The following is a 19,235-nucleotide window of genomic DNA, read 5'->3' on the forward strand; positions in this document are numbered from 1 at the left end:
GCCTCGCCCAGCCACGCTGCCATTGGCACCTGCAGGTTCTGTGATCTCTGAAGCAACAGAAAACCCATTCTCTCCAGAGTCCCCATCCACGCTGCAGCTCTTTGCTGTTAGTTTCCGAGAAGGCCTTCCCACGGTTGGCACACGGTGCTCGTCGCCTTCGTTCCCACATGTCCCCGTGCTGCCCGGTGACAGCAGCACCTCCAGGGCAGGCTGTGCGGGGAGAGAAGAAGACTCTCCCTCCCTGCCGATCCCAAGTCTCTGCTAGGTGTCGAGACCCTGTGCTGGGTGTTTTTGTGCACCCTGTCCCGTTCACCCAGCCCCATGAGGGAGGTGTGAATACCCTCATTTTATAAATGAAAATCTGAGAGTTTCTACAAATTTCCCAAGATCTCATAATTAAGAAGTCGCAGAGCCAAGACTCAAAACCAAGTCTATTTAATTCATTAGAAAAACCTTAGTCTAGGATGGCCTGTGATCCCACTAGAAATATAAACGGAATTAAAGACATTATGCATTTTCCTTTTTCTAAAAATATGTGAGCAATCTTCCTATTATTTCACTCACCTAGATGACACTCCCAGGAGAGCTAGAGGAGGCACTGGCTTAAGGGGTCAGAGAAGAGGGACAGGGATGTAGGGTGGGTACCCTCACTCTCCACCGTGGTGACAAGCTTGCCTTGACGTATCACTTCCCAAGAATTCTCACGTTACACACGCTCACATATTCATGCGCCCAGGGCATCACACAGAACGTTAGTGTTGTCTTTCACTGATGGTGGACTGTCTTTGAAACTTTTCCCCCAAAGTGACCTCTAGCAAAGTCATTAAAATCACTGTAGATATCCGGCCTTGGGTCCTTGTCACTCCAGCTCTGGGAAAGAGAACAGCCAACATCTACTGATCCAAATCCTGGTCACCTGGGAAAGGAAAAGGAGACATACAGCTTGCTTTTGTCATGTGACACTCCCGGCTAATTGGAAAGGAATTACCATTTGACCTCGCAGAAAATAAATTGAACCGGAGGGGATTGTGTTTTAAGTAAACCTGGTAGTTAAACGCAATCCTCCGCTCCCTCCACTTTTTCTTCAGAACAAACTGGATTTCATTTCACCTGGTCTGAGGAGAGTCTAAGTCATTGGCAAATGTTATTGGCCCATGTATGAAAGTTGAGCAAAATGAAAGTACAATATGCAAATGAACCCAAGTCACCTAGGTAGCAGCAGAAACGCAACTTTGCATTTCTGTGCAGTGTGACTGCTTGCGACAGTCATGACTTTGGCTTGTTTTAAAACTCACAGTGGCATAATTCTCTACAAAGCTTCAGTCCTACCTTGCACTTTTTTCTCAAGCTTCTGTATAGCGATGACTGAGCATGGTGTTACACCCAACATACCCCAGGGATCATCCTGGGAGACCCAGTCACAACTTACCCACGGCAAGGAGTGAGAACTCCTGCTTCTGACTTCCTGAGAATGATGGAAATGTGGGTCCTGGCAGCCCCTCCCAGATTTTATCTTGCCTGAACTCAGCAAGATAGCGATCACATGTTCAGCTGGAAATGGAGCTTCAAGAAATGGAAGCCGGGGAAGGGACACAGCACACTGGCCCCAGTGCTACCCCAAGCCCTCCGCTTGCTCAAAGGAACCCCCAGCCTCTGGTGTTGGCTGCACACACACCCCCTCGTGACCTCCCAGCCTCTTTGGAGGCTCCATTTTGGGGCCTGACCTGACCTGGCCTGGTTCCTTGTCTCCTGCTTGGCATATTTACCAAGTTTTCCATATCTTAAAATCTAGTTCTGGGCTTCCCTGGTGGCGCAGTGGTTGAGAGTCCGCCTGCTGTTGCAGGGGACGCGGGTTCGTGCCCCGGTCCGGGAGGATCCCACATGCCGCGGAGCGGCTGGGGCCGTGAGCCGTGGCCGCTGAGCCTGCGCGTCCGGAGCCTGTGCTCCGCAACGGAAGAGGCCGCAGCAGTGAGAGGCCCGCGTACCGCAAAAAAAAAAAAAAAAAAAAAAATCTAGTTCTGCTGCAAATAGCTGGGCTCTCTGGCTTAAGCCCAAGAAAGCCTCTCACCCACCCACACAGCTGCTCAGTGACCTACATGCACCCGAGTTTTAGATGCCGGAGAGGGAAGGAGTTAGTTGGAAGCCTGTGTTAAGCAGTCTCTCCCGGGACTTTCCTGGTGGTCTAGTGGGTAAGACTCTGCGCTCCTAACGCAGGGGGCCCAGGTTCGATCCCTGGTTGGGGAACTAGATCCCACATGCATGCTGCAACTGAAAAGACCACATGCCGCAACTGAGAAGTCCATATGCTGCAACTAAGACTTGGTGCAACCAAAATAAATAAATTTAAAAAAATAAATCTTAAAAAAAAAAATCAGTCTCTCCCAATGCAACAGAGGTGAAGAGCCAAGGGCATTTAGCCCTTTTTCGTTGTTCACATCTCAATTAAAGTAGTTGCCACTTTCAAAAATAGTGATAATATTTCCTGAGGGCTTCTCAGTAGCGTGGCATTATATTAAATCCACCCAGGACTTTTTGCAGCCCAGAGGATGTGACATTTCTGGTCTCGATGAGCATATAATAAAAAGCAAGACATGGCAATTAATAGCAACTATTTATGGAGTGCAGATAGAGGCAGAAGGGCGTATGTGCGTAAGAGAAATTAATTCAATGCTTGCAAAAGGAAGATAATTATATCAGGAAAACGTGCCTACTTGGTGTAAAAAGGCCACTGCGGTTCTCGGCACTGAGCCACGCTCACCCTGCAAGCCTTGGTGCTTCGTATATTTATGTCTTTCGTTACCTTCATGATTGCAGGGAGCCAGTCCGCTGCCTGCCATCATTCTCCCCTTTATAGAATAGCCATGGGCGGTACAGGGTCGCTCAAGGTCATGGGCTCAAGACAGGGCTGGGTCTGGAGGGAGACGGTCATCGCCCCCATAGCTGCTTGGCAGCGTTTGTGAGGTTAATTAGCGGCTTCAGCTGATCACCTGCAGCACAGGTGTCCAGCTTCATCAGCACGACGCCTGGCTTCCTCGTCCCCAACCTCAAAGGAAAATGCCTGAGCTGGCTGGGGCTCAGGACTCTTAATTTCTATTACTTTTGAAGCACCATGAAAGAACACGGAAAAGAAGCTTAAACTCATTCTAATGACAATAACCCACCTATAACCATCACAATAACAGCAGGAACTCTGCTCTGTACTTCGCCATCAGGCGAGGCCTCTTGGAAACACTGAGAAATGCTTCTGCTGTTGTGTTCACCTCTCTTCCCTTCACTCAGATAATTCCTCTTGCCCCAGATGGAAGCCCCAGCTTGCTTGAAGCTCCCTGAAACTTCTTCCTCCCCTCCCCTCCTTTTCACCCTCCTGGAAGGGACACATTAAATTACCACGGCCTTTCTTTCATCTGCAAGCTTGACCACCACTGAGGGAAGCAGCCCTAAGCCTGGGGTGGAGAAAGGCGTGATCCATGCCTTAACTTTCTGGGCTTCAATTTACTGACTGTCCCCACCCAGTCCCAACCTAAAAGGATGGAGAAGGAGAGAGGGGTAAAGGCAGGATCCTACGTGTGGCAGTTTGAAAACGTGGCCCCCAGTTCTCTGATACTCCTTCTATCGCTAGGTGGCATCTCTGTCCTCTGCTCTCGAACTTGAGCCGGCAACGATTTAACCAATAGAATACAGTGGATGCAAGATAATCACTGTGTCAGTTTGGGGCCCAGGCGTTAAGAAACTGGTAACTTCCACTTCTTGTCTCTTGGGAACCAGCCAGCAGACTGGTTGAGAAAGGCCAAGCCGATGGTAGAGAGGCCCGTGGGGACAGGAACCAAGCCCCCAAGCTCTCAACCAACAGCCAACGCCAACTCTCCAGCTATGTGTGAAAGCCATCTTGTAAGTGGATCCTCAGCCCCCTGACGTGCCCCAGCTGATACCTCGTGTAGCCGAGATGAGGCTTCTCCCATGCCCTCATTCCCGTCCAAATTGCAGACCTGACCTGCCGCATCAGTTTTTCAGACAGCAGTAAAGAACTGGAGCTCCAGGGTTCCAGCCTTCCTTGGGGGAGCCCAGGGAGGGATGCTGACCCTCCCCAAGCCCTCCCCAAGTGGCCCCCGGGTCTGCCTCTCACACGAGGATTAGGGGTCTGTGAAATGGGGTCCCAACTGCTAGCCCAGCACTGAACACCCTGCACACACTTTCCAACCCTCTCTCCCCTACAAGCCCCGTGGCATGTAGGGGACACATGTATCCTCTGAGCTTGGGAACCTATCCATTACTCAAGAGCCTTAGCAAAGGTCCTTCTAACGGTAAAAATAAATGCGGATCAAGAACTCATCACCTGGGCTTCCCTGGTGGTGCAGTGGTTAAGAATCCGCCTGCCAATGCAGGGGACACGGGTTCAAGCCCTGGTCTGGGAAGATCCCATATGACGTGGAGCAACTAAGCCCGCGAGCCACAACTACTGAGCCCGCGAGCCACAGCTACTGAAGCCCACGCACCTAGAGCCCGTGCTCCGCAACGAGAGAAGCCACCGCAATGAGAAGCCTGTGCACCGTAACCAAGAGTAGGCCCCACTCGCCACAACTAGAGAAAGCCTTCGTGCAGCAAAGAAGACCCAACGCAGACAAAAATAAATTAAATAAATTAAAAAACAAAAAAACTCGTCACCTTGTCCAGCAGGCCCAAGTCTTTACCCCCTGCTGGAGTGGGGCCTTTTGTGGACTCCCTTCCACAGGTCTGCAGAGTGCTGCGCGCAAGTGGATCCCAGAAAGGGGGGGCGGATTGGGGGGGGCAGGTCTAGGAGGGGTGGGGCCTGGGAGGGCGGAGCCTGGGAGGAAGCCCAAGGGAGGTAAGTCTCAGGAGCCAAGGGGGGACCTAAGGGGAGGAGGAGATAGGGGTGATCAGTATCAAACAAAAACTAAACATAAACTAAATCAGGGCGGATTTGAGTAAATAGGAGGGAGGAAGTCGAGGCCGTGCTCACAGCCAAATCCATCGCGCTTGTTGAGAAGGGGAAGCAAGCAATGGGCAATATGTAGCTAAAGGGGCAGTGGAGGGCCGATAGGGACCCCTTGTTTCTAGCGTGGTTTGGTTTTGAAGAGGGAAATTGCTAAGCAAGTTTATTCAAGAGAGCAGACCAGGGGAAGAGTTGACTGCTAAGGCCTGGCTGCTCCCTGGGGAGGTGCAAGGGGGTGGTACCAGAACTCAAAATGTAGGGGAAGCCCATCGGCGGTGCCGGGGAGCAACGCGGAGATGCTGGGGCCCGAGGGCCTAACCAAGGGGGAAGGGCGTGCACGAGCCCACTCGGCTCTTTCCGTACAGGAGGGGCTGCGGGCCAGGAGCTGGAAGGGTGGAGTCCGGCGCCGGCCTTGACGTTGCGTTTGCACGCTCTGACGCCGATGGTCTTTTACAAACCAATAAAAATAGCATTTTCCAAGTAAAAACATAATTTCTAAGTATGCTTTTATTCCTTATTTATAGAAGAGGGAGAAAACCGCGACTGTCCACACTGAAAATGGCTTTGGGAGGAGGGTTGGCCTCACTCTTCTTCGGAGTCACCTCTGCATGTTGCCCACTTCGGACCCGCCATCCCGGCTCCTCGAGCGCCACCCAGTGGCCTCAGGGAGGAACATCCCGCGAGCTCAGCGCGGCTCGGGCTAAAACAGCCCTTTCCGAAGGCGTTTTTCCTGCCAAAGAAAACCGCCGTGTGTCACAACTACTGGAAAAGCAATCCTGAGAAACAAAGCCCTGATTTTTTTTATAGCAGCAGTGGAAACCGGACCCCACTTCCTTCCTCCAGGATTAGGGCCTCATTGATGCTGGTGGAATCGGTCATTTTGTTTCGCCATCCGTACTCAGAGAGTGAGAGAGGAGAATTACTTTCGCTCTCCCAGAGATCTTATCAAAGGTTTTTCTGTTCGGATTACCAAACTGTTACAAAGAACTCTCTTATAGATGTTTCTTTGACTTTTCTTTTTTTCTTTAAGGTTTTGTTTTTTAATAACATTGAGCCAGAATTTCCCTTCCCTGCGTGGTTGACAGCAAGTGGGTTTGCGGGCGTGTAGTGGGTGACACTTGAGTGTCTTTCTGTGCCCTCCTGTAGGGGAAACAGCGTCCCTGTTCTCCACCAAGGCTCCTTGACTTCTAGCTGGGGTGACCAAGTGGATCTATACAGTGAGTGCTATGAAATGAATTCAATTTCTCATAAAGGAATTCAGGAGAAACCACTTCAAAATAAAGGTTTAGCCAAATTCAAAACTGCAAAGTCCATAACCAATTATTATGCAAAGTAGGATGGAGGGGGCAGTCCCTTCCAGGTGGTTCCCAGCACCACCTGAATAGCTGTAATTGAGTTATTTACCCCTTTAAGGCTTGATGTCCCCTGCAAAATGGTGATGACAGTAATACCAACTTCGTAGGATTATTGTGAGTTTTAATGAGATAATATATAGCTAATGGTTATGAATTTTACTCTAAAACAAGTAGCAAAAATTAAAAAAATGCCACATTTTGAAGTTTCTAAGTCATATTAAGTCAACTTGCCTGTGTGATGAGAAATTCAATCTCAGTCATGTTTGGGTCTCCTCCCATCTCTAGGGTCACACGAGAACTGCTGGCATTATCTGTAGTGTCCAAAAAACCAAAGTTGGGCCTCCAGCCCTTGTTGACTCACGTGGCATTCCCGCACTGAGATGGAGCCTGGCACAAAGTAGTTGCTCAATAAATATCATTGTAATAAGTCTAAAACTCAGTCTATAAAATGAAAATCAAGAGGCTACAGTTAATCTGATTGAAATCATCTAGACTCTGATGAATACTTTTTTCGTGTCCATGGTTCAGGAATAGGTCTGGAAACTTCTTCCCTGGTGCCCTAAAGCAGAGATCCCGGAGAGCCTTCCCAAGATGGTTTAGTTGGGAGATTTCCTGATCCCTTAATGATCTAGCTCATAGTTGACCCCTGTGCCCAGAACCATAACAAATTTTGAATTTTGTACATTCGATGTGCAAAAGACAAATTGGACCACTGAACTCAACAAAAATAACTACTTCAGTCAAAGGTCTAGTGACCTTGGGATATCTTTAGCAGATGCATGTGACCCAGCTACTGAGCCTCAGGAATGCAAGGGACTAGCTCACCCGGTGCTCCCAGTTTAAGGACACTGCCTACCTCGGTCTCTCCAACACAAAAAAACTTCCATCACTACGAAAGTCTGGCCTTCCTCACATCGTCCTCACTTCATCACGGGCTCGGTCAAGCCCAGGAAGGCAAAAGTCGGTGAGAGACCCACCCTTTTCCTGTTAGACTCCTGGAAAGACTCCTGTGTTGTTACCACGCTCTGAATACATCCCGATGTCTGGTCTATCAATCCCATTTCCTATTTTGTTTCTGTTCTTTGGCTTTAATTCAGGACCCTCTGAGCACATCTTGCTGAGATCACACTCTGACTTAGTAAAATAGTGCCCACTGTGTTGCTGGTTTACTTCATTGCGCTCAAGTGAGCTCAGGTAGGGGGCTTCACATGCAGACCTTCACAGCGATGGGGGAAGAGCCTCGAGGAGATGGAAGGGCGGGGCTCCGGGAGGCACCGGGCTGGTGGGAGGTTTGGAACAGGGCGGTGTTTTGTGGGTCTGACTCTAGTGCCCACCGAGACGTGACTCAGCCACATTCCCCATCCCTGCTTCTGCTTGGGGGGCTTCTCCCTTCTTCTCCTGCTACCAGGCAGCCCCTGCACTCTGATCTGCATGCCGTTTTCTACGCCATAAATTCAGCTCCATGATCACGTGTTCCGCCTGTTTTGAAACTTCAGCCCACTAGTGGTCCAGCGTGGCCTTCCTACCTCACAACCTCCCCTTGTGCAGTCTCTCAGCTTCAGATTCTACTGATAGCAGCCTACCTCGCATATTTCAGAAAGGGGATGTGATGGGCATTGGCAGGGCCTTCTGTGTCAGGCTCCCCTCCCAGGCCAATGGTTAGCCTATCATACGGTGCTGAATAAGACCACCATGTGCGAGGACGAGCCTGGGTCTGCATAGGTAGAGCTGTGTTTTGGAAGAGAACAGTGAGCACGGGGAATGCTGTGATTGACAAGTCTAGGACAGCAGCCAGGGACGTGGTACCAGGTGATCTGCCCCTTTCCTCTGCCTGTCTGCATTCGGTTATGTTCATACGTTCATCTGGTCTACTCAGGATCATCAGTGACCTCCCGACTGTTAAACCCAATGGTCAGTGCTCAGGTCTCATTCTCCTTGACCCACCAGCAGCATCAGACCCAGTTCTTTCTGTCTTCCTTGAACGTTGTCTTCCCTTGGCTTCCGGGACACCGCATTTGCCTACTTTCACCTCTACTCCTTTCTCAGTTCCCTTTGCTGTGCGCCTCTCTAAGCTTCAGGGAAGGTGGAATCTCAGAGAAGCAGGTCATTCTTCACGGAGGTCCAGGGAGGGGGGCTCCTAGGCACGGCTTGCTGGCCTGGAATTTTTAGGTCTAATCATAAACCTGTGGGACCACCTGTCAAAAAGCAATTATTTCTGTGTCAGTATTATCCCAGCCAGATTATAATCTGATTTTATTTTATTTTGCGGTACACAGGCCTCTCACTGTTGTGGCCTCTCCCGTTGCGGAGCACAGGCTCCGGACGCGCAGGCTCAGCGGCCATGGCTCACGGGCCCAGCCGCTCCGCGGCATGTGGGATCTTCCTGGACCGGGGCACGAACCCGTGTCCCCTGCATCGGCAGGTGGACTCTAAACCACTGCGCCACCAGGGAAGCCCTATTCCTGTTTTAAAATTAAGAAAACAGGGACTTCCCTGGCATCCAGTGGTTAAGACTTCGCCTTCCACTGCAGGGGGTGTGGGTTCAATCCCTGGTCGGGCAGCTAAATTCCCACATGCCTCAGGGCCAAAAAAACAAAACATAAAACAGAAGCAGTATTGTAACAAATTCAATAAAGACTTAAAAAAAAAAAAAGGTCCACATCAAGAAAATCTTAAAAAAAAAAAATACTTGCAGAGGTTAAACAATTTGCCCATGGCCGCAGTGGTGATATATAATGGAGCCGGAATTCAACCCCAGGAATCTCTGACTCCCAAACGGTTGTTCTTAACCACTAAGTTAGGCGATGTTCTGTCCTCTCCTTTGGCTCCCTCAATCCCTCCAGGAATGTAACTTTCTACTTCCTCTCCTGCCCACAGTTTCAAGGCAATCACACATTCATGCATTGGAGCCCTGGGCACAATGAAACACACGTTTCAATGCTTCCTGTTCTAGTTTTCAAATTGCCCAATAATTAAGTGGATTACTGCTGTCATATCTTAGTGCCTGGACTGAACAAGGGTTGGTTCAGTTCCTATTTCTTTTGCAGCCACTACACCTTGTGAGTTAATCAAAATTTATTACACTTCACCAAGGAGCAATATGTGACACAGGACAGCGTCCTAGACCACAAGTCAACAGACTGACTATTTTCCTTGGTTTCTCATTCTTGCTTTTCCATTAACCAGCTGTTTGACCTTGGGCAATCACTGAACCACTCTGACCCTCAGTTGCCTCATCTATAAAATAAACACAGTCTTAAGGTCCCCTTCCAGTGCGAACTGTCCATGATTCTGAAGAGTGAGGATCAAGTTTATTATTTTATGGGAACTTGAACTGTGCTTCTTCAAGTACCAACTCTTGTCTGAGCTCTACCTGTATCTCATTCCTAGATTTAAATCTAGGGCTAAGCATAAGCGAAACTTTCACAAAAGGATGGGAAAGTACAGATAATAATAACTTCATCTTATTGGTATTTGGAGGAACATGACTAAAAAGATGGAATTGTTTTCAGGAAGGATCTATATAATATTCTGTAAGGAAATATAGTAATTGTTATAAAAAGATTTTATCACGTTGCCTAAGATGTGGAGGAAAGGAAGTCCTCTGATAAGAGGGCTTCCCACAGGAGAATTATCTTGTGCCATTTGAAACTCATTACTATCATCCTTTCTTTAAAATCTTTTCTGGCATTTGGCGATCTTACTGTGCATATGGCTGTGACTCCCACTTTTTTGAGTGTAAATTCTTTATTTACTGATTTTTTTATTTCTCTTATATGATATTGACCCTGCTCAGATGTTTTATTATTCTTAGGGGGGACGCATGACTCAGACCTGTACAATCAGAATATTTCATATCCCTGGCTATACCGTTTATTTGAGGGATAAATACGTGACTCAACAGAACCAATGGATTCCCAACAGAACCTCAGGACAATGACAGAAACTATCAGGAAAGATAAGCTCCCTTTTCAAAGCAGTTGCTGAGATATGGAGTATGTATACGCTATGGGCTGCTAGAACCGTCTTGCCATTATGTAAGAAGAGCTTATCTGAGATTGAGGCGAACGCAGAGAAAGCAAAGTCCAGAGATGCAGAGAAACAGGATTCCTGATTATATTGTTTGAGTACCTGGATCCCCAAAGTCTACTCCCTGGATTATCAGTAATATAGCCAATAAATTCCCTTTCTTTTTTATTTTTAAGCAGAAGCCATTTAAAATCATAATTTGTTTGTCGCTTGCAACTGAAATTAATCAACCTAGAATTTGTGAACCTGTACAGAAAGCCCATGGTTCCCTACTTCTTCACATCAGTAGATGCCCAAGGGGTCTTTCTAAAATTGAGCCTACTGCTTGCCACAGGAAAAGAAGGTAGAGTGTTATCATATCTTATCTGACTTTCATTTTATATGCTGATTGTTAGACACTAACCCCCATGAAAGATGTAACTTCACAATCCTATTTAATTCTCACAGCAGCAAGCACATTTATTAACATTTATTAATGTTAAGGCTTAATGTAAAAACAAAATGGCACAAATCCTGCAGGTAAGTAGGGACCATGGTGGCTGGGGCACTTCAGCATTCCTCTCTTTCTCTCTCCTTGTGGAACTTTTTGGATCCCTCTAAGGTCTGTGAGAGACAAGGGGTGTGTGTGTGTGTGTTGGGGGAGGAGGAGGGAGTTGTATAGTTAATTACTAGAGCTATAAAAGGCCTTCTCTAAGTTCATTTCTTCTCTTATAAAGGCCAACCCACGCTGGGCACTAGTGGGCTGTCTTCTCCCAAAGGTCCAGGCAGAGCCAACACGTCCTCCTCCCCGCTCAGCCCCACCCTCATTGTTTTTCACAGGTTCCCTTCTCACCTTTTCTCTCTGAATTCTCCCTCCCTCCAGTCTGAGAATTTGTCTGCATATGGTGAGAAGGCTTTTTTTTTTTTTTTTCCTAGTAGAATATATGCTATCATTCTTAACTTTGTGGTCCGTGGTCTATTCCCCGAATCTTCATATGCAAAGTCAACCTTTCAAGAAAGAAAAGAAAAGAAAAAAAAAATACATGCATCTTTTCAGTAAAGCAGCTGGCTTTTGCAAATAACAAATACTCCAGCTTTCAGACCGTAATGCTTTTATTATAACTTTAACAATTAATTTTGAAATCCAGGCTCTATTTGCACCCCCTTCAAGGCAGTGAAGCCCATGGGTGGAAGGCTACAGGGCAAAAAGAAAAACAGTGAGAAAATTCTTGGATTAAAATGTACAAATATCATCTAGGTACGTAATCTTAGATTCTTTTACTTGCGACCTCCCCCTTCTCTCACCAAAGAATTCATGAAAGGAAAAACCATGAAGTTTCTCCAGTCTTTTAAAGTGCCAGGTTTAGGACATGGAAGCAACCTAAGGGTCCATCGACAGATGAATGAATAAAGAAGATGTGGTACATATATACAATGGAATATTACTCAGCCATAAAAAGGAATGAAATTGAGTTATTTGTAGTGAGGTGGATGGACCTAGAGTCTGTCCTACAGAGTGAAGTAAGTCAGAAAGAGAAAAACGAATACCATATGCTAACACATATATATGGAATCTAAAAAAAAAAGGTTCTGAAAAACCTAGGGGCAGGACAGGAATAAAGACACAGATGTAGAGAATGGACTTGACACGGGGACGGGGAAGGGTAAGCTGGGACGAAGTGAGAGAGTGGCATGGACATATATACATTATCAAATGTAAAACAGATAGCTAGTGGGAAGCAGTCACATAGCACAGGGAGATCATCTCGGTGCTCTGTGACCACCTAGAGGGGTGGGATGGGAGGGTGGGAGGGAGATGCAAGAGGGAGGGGATATGGGGGTATTTGTATACATATAGCTGATTCACTTTGTTATACAGCAGAAACTAACACAACATTGTAAAGCAATTATACTTCAATAAAGGCGTTAAAAAATAAATAAAGTGCCAGGTTTCCACTTCTTTTCACCCCTCTAAAGTTTCGGGGGAAAAGAGGAAAGAAGAGCAAAACTAGAAGCAAAATCGTAAGCTTAAAAAATTTCTGTGCCTCTGTTTTTATGCACTTTCATTGGGCACGACAGGAAAATGGGCTCTACTATTTTCACACAATAGTTGAATTTTGCTTGTTCCAGCATGTATATAAATTACCTGGCTTTTTGTTAATCCCATCTAAGTGACCATTCCTTTTTTACCTTGTTTGACTATTCTGATTTATTTTAAAATCACAATCCACATTTAGTGAGAGGAAAATTTCTTTTTATTTCGTAGTTTATCATTCTTGTCACTTATATAAGTGACAAGAATGATAAATTATAAGTATCACTTATTTTATTATTAAATTTTATTAATCATAAAATACCCAAATACCTAATATTGGAAACATAACAATAAGCAAGCCAGCAGCTATGCTTTAAGTCTGGACATTCTAAAATGGAAAAAATGCAAAGAAAAATATAGCTCTAAGAGGGGACGTTTAGGGGCGTGGAGACAAACGCACTTTTCCAAGCCGCCTCCTGGGTATCCTTCCAGCTAGGGGTTACAGTTTGTTAATTTAAGGAAATACGACGGAGACCGAAGGTACTGGCGCAGCGTTTATGTTACTGACCAAATATCCACCCTAGAGGAAGCAGTACTGCCCGGGTTGAACTGCGGAAACCAAACCCAAGTCTGCGGGGTCAGGAGTAGTTTCAAAGACTGGGCGCCACAAGGCAACATCGAACTGGATTAAACATTATCATTTACCTTTATTATTAGTATAATACTTTTAAGCTAATATACACCTGCACATTCCTAAATGCCCCGAGACTGGACGACCTCAGAATGCCTCGCTTGTCTACATTCGATTTTCTGCATAATCAGAAAAAATGGAGGCGAGCTTTGTCTACTTTGGCCCCGCTCGAAACCAGCGTCCTCGGGCCGAGGCGCCCAGACCTCGCGGCCGGATGGCGGCTCGAGTCCGCGGGGACGCGCGCGGCACGCGAGGACTCGGCCTGCCCCACCCGGCCGCCCTGGAGCCCGCTGTCCTCCGCCAACCCCCGGAGCAGCGGGCCCGGCGCGGGAGCGCGTGGCGCCACAAAGCCCAGTCGGAACGCTGGGGCCGGCGCCGAAGCCGAGGGCGCCCGGGGCGAACCCACTAGCAGCCCTCCCTGGCGGAACGGCAGGCGCGCGAACCCTTCATCTCGCCCCGCCTCCCCTACCCTTGCCGCAGGGGCCGCAGCGCCGCGACGGCTCGGGCGCCGCAAAGCGTCCTGGGAGAGCCGGCTCGCACCGGAAGGACGCGCGGGCGCTCGGCGGCAGCGAGGTTATAAAAGGGAAGGAGCCGGCGGCGGGCGGAAGTGGGCGGTTCAGCTGCTCCCGGCGCTGTTGTTTGGTGTTTGCGCTTCTCGAGGGGGTTCTGTGGTGGGCCGCCGGTGCAGGCCGCAGTGACAGGGCCGCTCGCCCCGCAACTCCTAGCCTCGGCGCAGCGTCCAGATCGCGACTTACGCGACCCGCAGGCCCAACATGGCGCAGGAGGTGTCGGAGTACCTGAGCCAGAACCCGCGGGTGGCCGCCTGGGTGGAGACGCTGCGCTCCGACGGCGAGACCGACAAACACTGGCGCCACCGCCGCGAGTTCCTGCTCCGCAATGCCGGGGACCTGGCCCCCGCCGGCGGCGCTGCCTCCGCTCACCCGGAGGAGGCCGCCGACGCCGAGAGCGGGACCCGCAGTCGGCAGCTGCAGCAGCTCATCTCCTTTTCCATGGCCTGGGCCAACCACGTCTTCCTCGGGTGCCGGTGAGTGAGCCGGCGTCCCTGAGCTGCTCTCGCGGTTTTGTCCGGAGCTTTCGGCGGAAGGGGAAGTGGTGGAAGCGCGGGAATCCGCGGGACAGGCTGCCCTCTAAGGGCGAGAAGGGCGTCTCTGCCATGGTTACCAGTCTGGAGGTGCTCCCGTTGGGTGGGGAGCTGGCGGTGGAGTTGTTTGTTGGCGATGAGCTCACAACGCTCTTGGGGGAGAGGGGCACTGAATCTAAATTAGGTTTGTAAGAAGGGATCCCGCCTCCCAGACCCCGGGCGTTTGTTTACGGCGTTCCAGGAAACAGAATGTTCCTGGCGGTTGATTCCGTTTCTTGATTACAACCAGGAAATGCAGTTCCTGTGGCCTGTTTTCGTACCCCAGAGGTGGCAGCTTAGCAAAAACACTTCCTAAAGTGTCTTTCCCTTCCTTTTTTCAGGTACCCTCAAAAAGTTATGGATAAAATACTTAGTATGGCTGAAGGCATCAAAGTGACAGATGCTCCAATCCATACAACAAGAGACGAACTGGTTGCCAAGGTGAAGAAAAGAGGGATATCGAGTAGCAATGGTTAGCAGATCATAGATGTGAACATACATAGGAGTTTAGAACTTAAATTTGATGTTATTAGGAATTATCGTTATTACTAAGTTTTTAACAAGTTAGAATTTATATAATGTTATTAATCAAATTGGAATGTTAAACCTAAATTATGTGTCTCTGTGTTTTAGGCTTTGAATTTGATAGTTTCCTTTGACTTCTGTGAGATTTTGAAGTGTGAAATATTGTCTATGCTGTTGATTTTTTAATATTAGAAATTATTGAGGGGACTTCCCTGGCGGTCCAGTGATTAAGACACCGCGCTTCCACTGCAGGGGGCACGGGTTGGAGCCCTAGTCAGGGAACTAAGACCCACATGCCCTGCGGGGCGGCCAAAAAACAGAAAAAATATAACAAAAAATTTTTTTAAATGAAAAGATTATTGGTGTTATTCAGCGCTGTTTTAAGAAATTAATGAAGTTATTCCACAGTTTTTAAAGGATCTACAAATCCTGAAATGTTTTCATCTTGTGCCTTTATTTTAATATGAGTATCTGTCTTGTAAATCTTCAGCTGATACGTATGAGGTAGGCTTAGTCACATACTTGTTTTCGTTTTTTTCAGAAGGGGTAGAAGAGCCAACAAAAAAACGAGCCATAGAAGGAAAAAACAGTTCTGCAGTTGAGCAAAAAGATCATGTGAAAATTCCTGCCAAAACAGAGCGTGCATCAGCTCAGCAGGAAAGTAGTTCAGCATGTTCGGGATCAACTACCAAGTCAGAGAGTAGTGGGAACTCAGCTCGGAGCTCTGGCACCCTGAGTCAGAATAGCTCCACAAGTGATGGAGAGCGCTCTGTTTCCAGCCAAAGCAGCAGCATTCCCTCTCAGGTAACAGCGGTAGGGTGTGGAAAAGCTTCTGAACCAGAAGCTCCAGATAAACATGGTTCAGCGTCGTTGGTTTCTTCGTTGTTGAAATCCAGTGTGAATAGTCATGTGACCCAGTCCGCTGATTCCAGACAGCAAAGTGGATCCCCGAAAAAGAGTGCTTTGGAAGGCTCTTCAGTCTCAACCTCTCAGAGCACCTCAGAGATTGAGGTGCCCTTGTTGGGCTCCTCAGGAAGCTCAGAAATAGAGTTGCCACTGTTGTCTTCTAAACCTAGTTCAGAGACAGCTTCAAGCGGGTTAACTTCCAAAGCTAGTTCAGAGGCAAGTGTTTCATCATCAGTTTCTAAAAACAGTTCCTCATCAGGCACATCTTTACTAACCCCCAAGAGCACCACCTCAGCAAACACGATGCTGACTTCCAAAAGCACTTCGCAGGTAGCTGCATCACTGTTAGCTTCCAAGAACAGCTCCCAGACCAGCGGCTCTTTGGTTTCCAAAAGCACTTCCATAGCAAGTGTGTCCCAGCTGGCTTCTAAGAGTAGCTCTCAGAGCAGCACGTCACAGCTGCCTTCTAAAAGTACTGCGCAGGCGAGCGAGAGTTCTGTCAGATTCTCTTGTTGCAAGTTAACCAATGAAGATGTGAAACAGAAGCAGCCTTTTTTCAATAGACTGTACAAAACGGTGGCATGGAAGTTGGTGGCCGTTGGTGGCTTTAGTCCCAGCGTGAATCACGGAGAGCTCCTAAACGCAGCTGTCGAGGCTCTGAAAGCAACGCTGGATGTGGTTTTCGTCCCGCTAAAGGAACTGGCAGATCTGCCTCAAAACAAGAGCTCTCAAGAAAGTATTGTTTGTGAACTGAGATGTAAGTCTGTGTATTTGGGCACTGGCTGTGGAAAAAGCAAAGAAAACGCAAAAGCAGTTGCATCAAGAGAAGCCTTGAAGTTATTTCTCAAGAAAAAGGTGGTGGTAAAGATATGTAAAAGGAAATACAGAGGCAGTGAAATCGAGGACTTAGTACTCCTCGATGAAGAGTCAAGGCCTGTCAACTTGCCTCCAGCATTAAAACATCCTCAAGAATTACTGTAATAATGTCCAAAATGTCACTGTGTACAATATCTGGTATTTGAAGAGAAAAACTGGCTTACTTTTGTATAATATGAAACACAGGCTTTCACAAATTTTGTATTGCTTTTTTCCAGTTTTGCAGAAAATTTACATTCTAGTTCTCTTCACACAGTGGAAGTTGTAAATAATTTGTGGATGACAGTATACATTAAAAGGTTTATGCGTTAGCAGCATACCAGTATGCTGTTTTATTTGCTGAAAAAAATACTGTCTTCTATTTTTAATGACACATTAGGTACGATGTGTAGTTCTGTAGTCTTAAAATTTTTGTACTACTTTGAATTTGGTGAAAATGTATTAAGTTGTCTACCATGCTTTTTTTTTTTCTAGCTGAATAAACCTTCACATCAAAGAAAAGGGGACCATAGTATTTGTCTGAAAGTCTGTGGTGAAGCTTAAGGTTTTAAGAATGTTGGCTATAATGTTGAACATGTCTGTTAAAGAATAAAAGAGAAAATAGTTGCCTCAGACTATTTTTATGAGAAGCTGTAAGCATTTTTTAGATATAAAGCAGTGTTAAATACTTAAGGTTATTTTATTCTGAAGTTGTTTGAAATTCACCATGATTTTGACCTCTGCAGATTCTTTAAGTGGGTTAATTTATGTTTTGAGGTAAAGTACAATTTACACTTTTTCTTAAAGACGTAAATGTGGGTTTCTATATTAAGCATATTTTGTGACTACTACTATTAACAGATTGATTTGTTTAGATATTAAATGCTTTAAGCTATTTTACCTTTTCAAGAAGTTGTGGTTTTTCTTTTTGCCCCCCCCCCCGCCCCCCCTAGTCAGAACCAATTCCTGCCATAGGCTTCCTGCGAATTCCTGTCACCTGTCACTAGTCGTTGTAAATTGCAACTAGGTAATTTTTCATAGCTGATAACAGAGCTTTTTATGGGTAGACAAGTTAACAGTTTGCAAATCTAGAACTGGGTGGGTTTTTTGTTTACAAAACCTCGTAGAAGAACACTGGGCAGAATAAGAGAAGCCAAGCTCAGCTCTTTAATGAGCCTGTTGAGTGAATTACATTTGTTGGTTAAGAAAGGAAATCCTGCTTCTGTGTCTTAGGTGATTCGGACTGTATTATCCTTTGTGGCCTTTTTCTGGCTTTCTAGTTGCTGCACTTTGAGCAGTGATGGTGATAATGTACTGAGAAAAACCAGGAAATGGCCTTGTGTGTGGCAGTAGTATTGGAGTAGGAAAATTGGACATAAGTAGTAAAATGTAAGTCATGAAGTTATTTCTATTTTATATTCTAGAAATAATAGGGGATACTTTATATACCTGAATTGAAATAATCGTTTTTATTTCACTAGGTAACTTTTAAAAAAGTTTATTTTTGAGCATGTTAAATTGGATACCAAAGTTTAAAGTCCATATTATGTAAATGGGTTGCCTTTATATAATACATTGTGAGGAGAAATAACATGAGTGTTGTGAAAGCAGTTTTAATTACCTCAGTTTCCTCAGCCTTGGAATGTATATTTTGTGGGACAATGATTGCAAGAAAAGTAAGAATAAATTTCTGTAATGTATCTAATTAGGTGGTTTAGTAATTTCCTGAATTGGCTAAATTTCCTAAATTTCAAGTTAATATAAAAGTTACTGAAAATATTTTAAATTACAGTAAACTTCTTATATGGTAGAATTGCAGGAAGCTGCTTAATGTAAAAACAAACATTAGTAAACGTTTTCTATAACTATTAAAAGCTTATAATCAGAATTTAAAGAACCCTTGATTTAAGAGAAATGCATATTTTACAATTCTTCAAAATAGTGTCGTGCAGAAGAAAACAAGCTTTGGAATCTTGAGATAGAATCTTGGCTCTTCCTCTTTAAGTAGGCATTTAACCCTTTAACTTTAACTGGGAATTTAACCCTTTACCTGTAAAATAGAAGAGCTGCCTCAGCTGTGAGGATCAAAGTACATACCACAGTTGAGGAATTGCTTATATGTGTATTCTCATTTTCTCAGAACCTGATGAGTAACTATTGTCGTTTGGTCCATTTTTCAGATGAAACTGAAAAAGTAATTTGGTCAAAGATCAAATTCAAGCCCATATCTGATTCCAGAGTCCAAGCTCTTACTATGTTTTATTGCTTATTACCTTTCTCACTTCTCTAAATGATGACATTTCTGAAAATCCCCCTCAGACTGGTTTCCTACTAGTTTTAAGTGACCACATCATTCCAAAGGCTCATTTCCTTGAACTGAGTCGCAGAAGGAGATCTAATGTTTGTACTGCTTCTCCTTAGTATCTGCATGTCTTGAATATTCTTGACTAGGGAATTATCCCATATGGGTGCAGTTGAAGTTTGTTAAAATAATTTGAAATCAAGTTTACTGAATAGGATATTGAGAGGAAATACTGATTTTTCTTCTAAATCAATGAGGTGAGATGATGACCTGAAACTAATTTTTCTTGATGGTGCTAAAATCCAGAATTTTTTTTTTTTAACGGTAAAGTTAGAGAGTTGACTTCAAAGAATGGTATTGTTATGAGTTTTTAACCCGAATTTTTGGGGCCTGCCACTGCTGCCGTTGCCTGGGATGATTGTCATGAGGATATGTATAATTCCAAGGCTTTTGGTGTGTGTTATCA

General features: G+C 45.9%; 1 protein-coding gene, 1 long non-coding RNA gene and 1 other non-coding gene across 9 annotated transcripts; 2 read left to right on the forward strand and 1 right to left on the reverse strand.

Annotated features, from left to right (window-relative positions):
* Nucleotides 1-2,171: 2,171 nt before the first annotated feature.
* Nucleotides 2,172-2,244, forward strand: TRNAR-CCU (transfer RNA arginine (anticodon CCU)). Its single transcript has one exon. It is a non-coding gene; the product is annotated as a tRNA-Arg (tRNA).
* A 2,616-nt stretch (nucleotides 2,245-4,860) lies between these two features.
* LOC109547660 (uncharacterized) lies at nucleotides 4,861-13,975 on the reverse strand. Of its 5 annotated transcripts, none has more exons than XR_012329002.1 (4): nucleotides 12,918-13,690; nucleotides 11,168-11,322; nucleotides 6,538-6,693; nucleotides 4,861-5,681 (listed from the first exon to the last, which is right to left on the reverse strand). It is a non-coding gene; the product is annotated as an uncharacterized lncRNA (long non-coding RNA). The 5 variants fall into 5 exon arrangements; XR_012329003.1 differs by having other exon boundaries at nucleotides 4,863-5,681; nucleotides 6,538-8,501; nucleotides 13,093-13,690; XR_002173579.3 differs by having other exon boundaries at nucleotides 4,863-5,681; nucleotides 6,538-8,501; nucleotides 13,055-13,690.
* Nucleotides 13,814-17,379, forward strand: CDKN2AIP (CDKN2A interacting protein). Of its 3 annotated transcripts, none has more exons than XM_004310462.4 (3): nucleotides 13,814-14,085; nucleotides 14,523-14,653; nucleotides 15,248-17,379. In XM_004310462.4, the coding sequence occupies exons 1-3, from the start codon at nucleotides 13,814-13,816 to the stop codon at nucleotides 16,591-16,593; spliced, it is 1,749 nt and encodes a 582-aa protein (XP_004310510.1). In that variant the 3' UTR covers nucleotides 16,594-17,379. The 3 variants fall into 3 exon arrangements, with proteins under 3 accessions (XP_004310510.1, XP_019777111.1, XP_019777110.1); XM_019921552.3 differs by having other exon boundaries at nucleotides 14,523-14,622; nucleotides 15,248-15,338; XM_019921551.3 differs by lacking the exon at nucleotides 13,814-14,085 and adding an exon at nucleotides 14,181-14,326.
* The last annotated feature ends 1,856 nt before the right edge of the window (nucleotides 17,380-19,235 follow it).

Source organism: Tursiops truncatus, chromosome 21, assembly GCF_011762595.2.
Source record: "Tursiops truncatus isolate mTurTru1 chromosome 21, mTurTru1.mat.Y, whole genome shotgun sequence".
In the NCBI taxonomy this organism is placed as follows: Eukaryota; Metazoa; Chordata; class Mammalia; order Artiodactyla; family Delphinidae; genus Tursiops; species Tursiops truncatus.

Coding starts and splice junctions, on each gene's coding strand:
- CDKN2AIP (XM_004310462.4), top strand. CDS start 13,814: ATGGCGCAGGAGGTGTCGGAGTACCTGAGCCAGAACCCGCGGGTGGCC. Junction 14,086..14,522: donor CACGTCTTCCTCGGGTGCCG/GTGAGTGAGCCG, acceptor TCCTTTTTTCAG/GTACCCTCAAAAAGTTATGG. Junction 14,654..15,247: donor AGGGATATCGAGTAGCAATG/GTTAGCAGATCA, acceptor CGTTTTTTTCAG/AAGGGGTAGAAGAGCCAACA.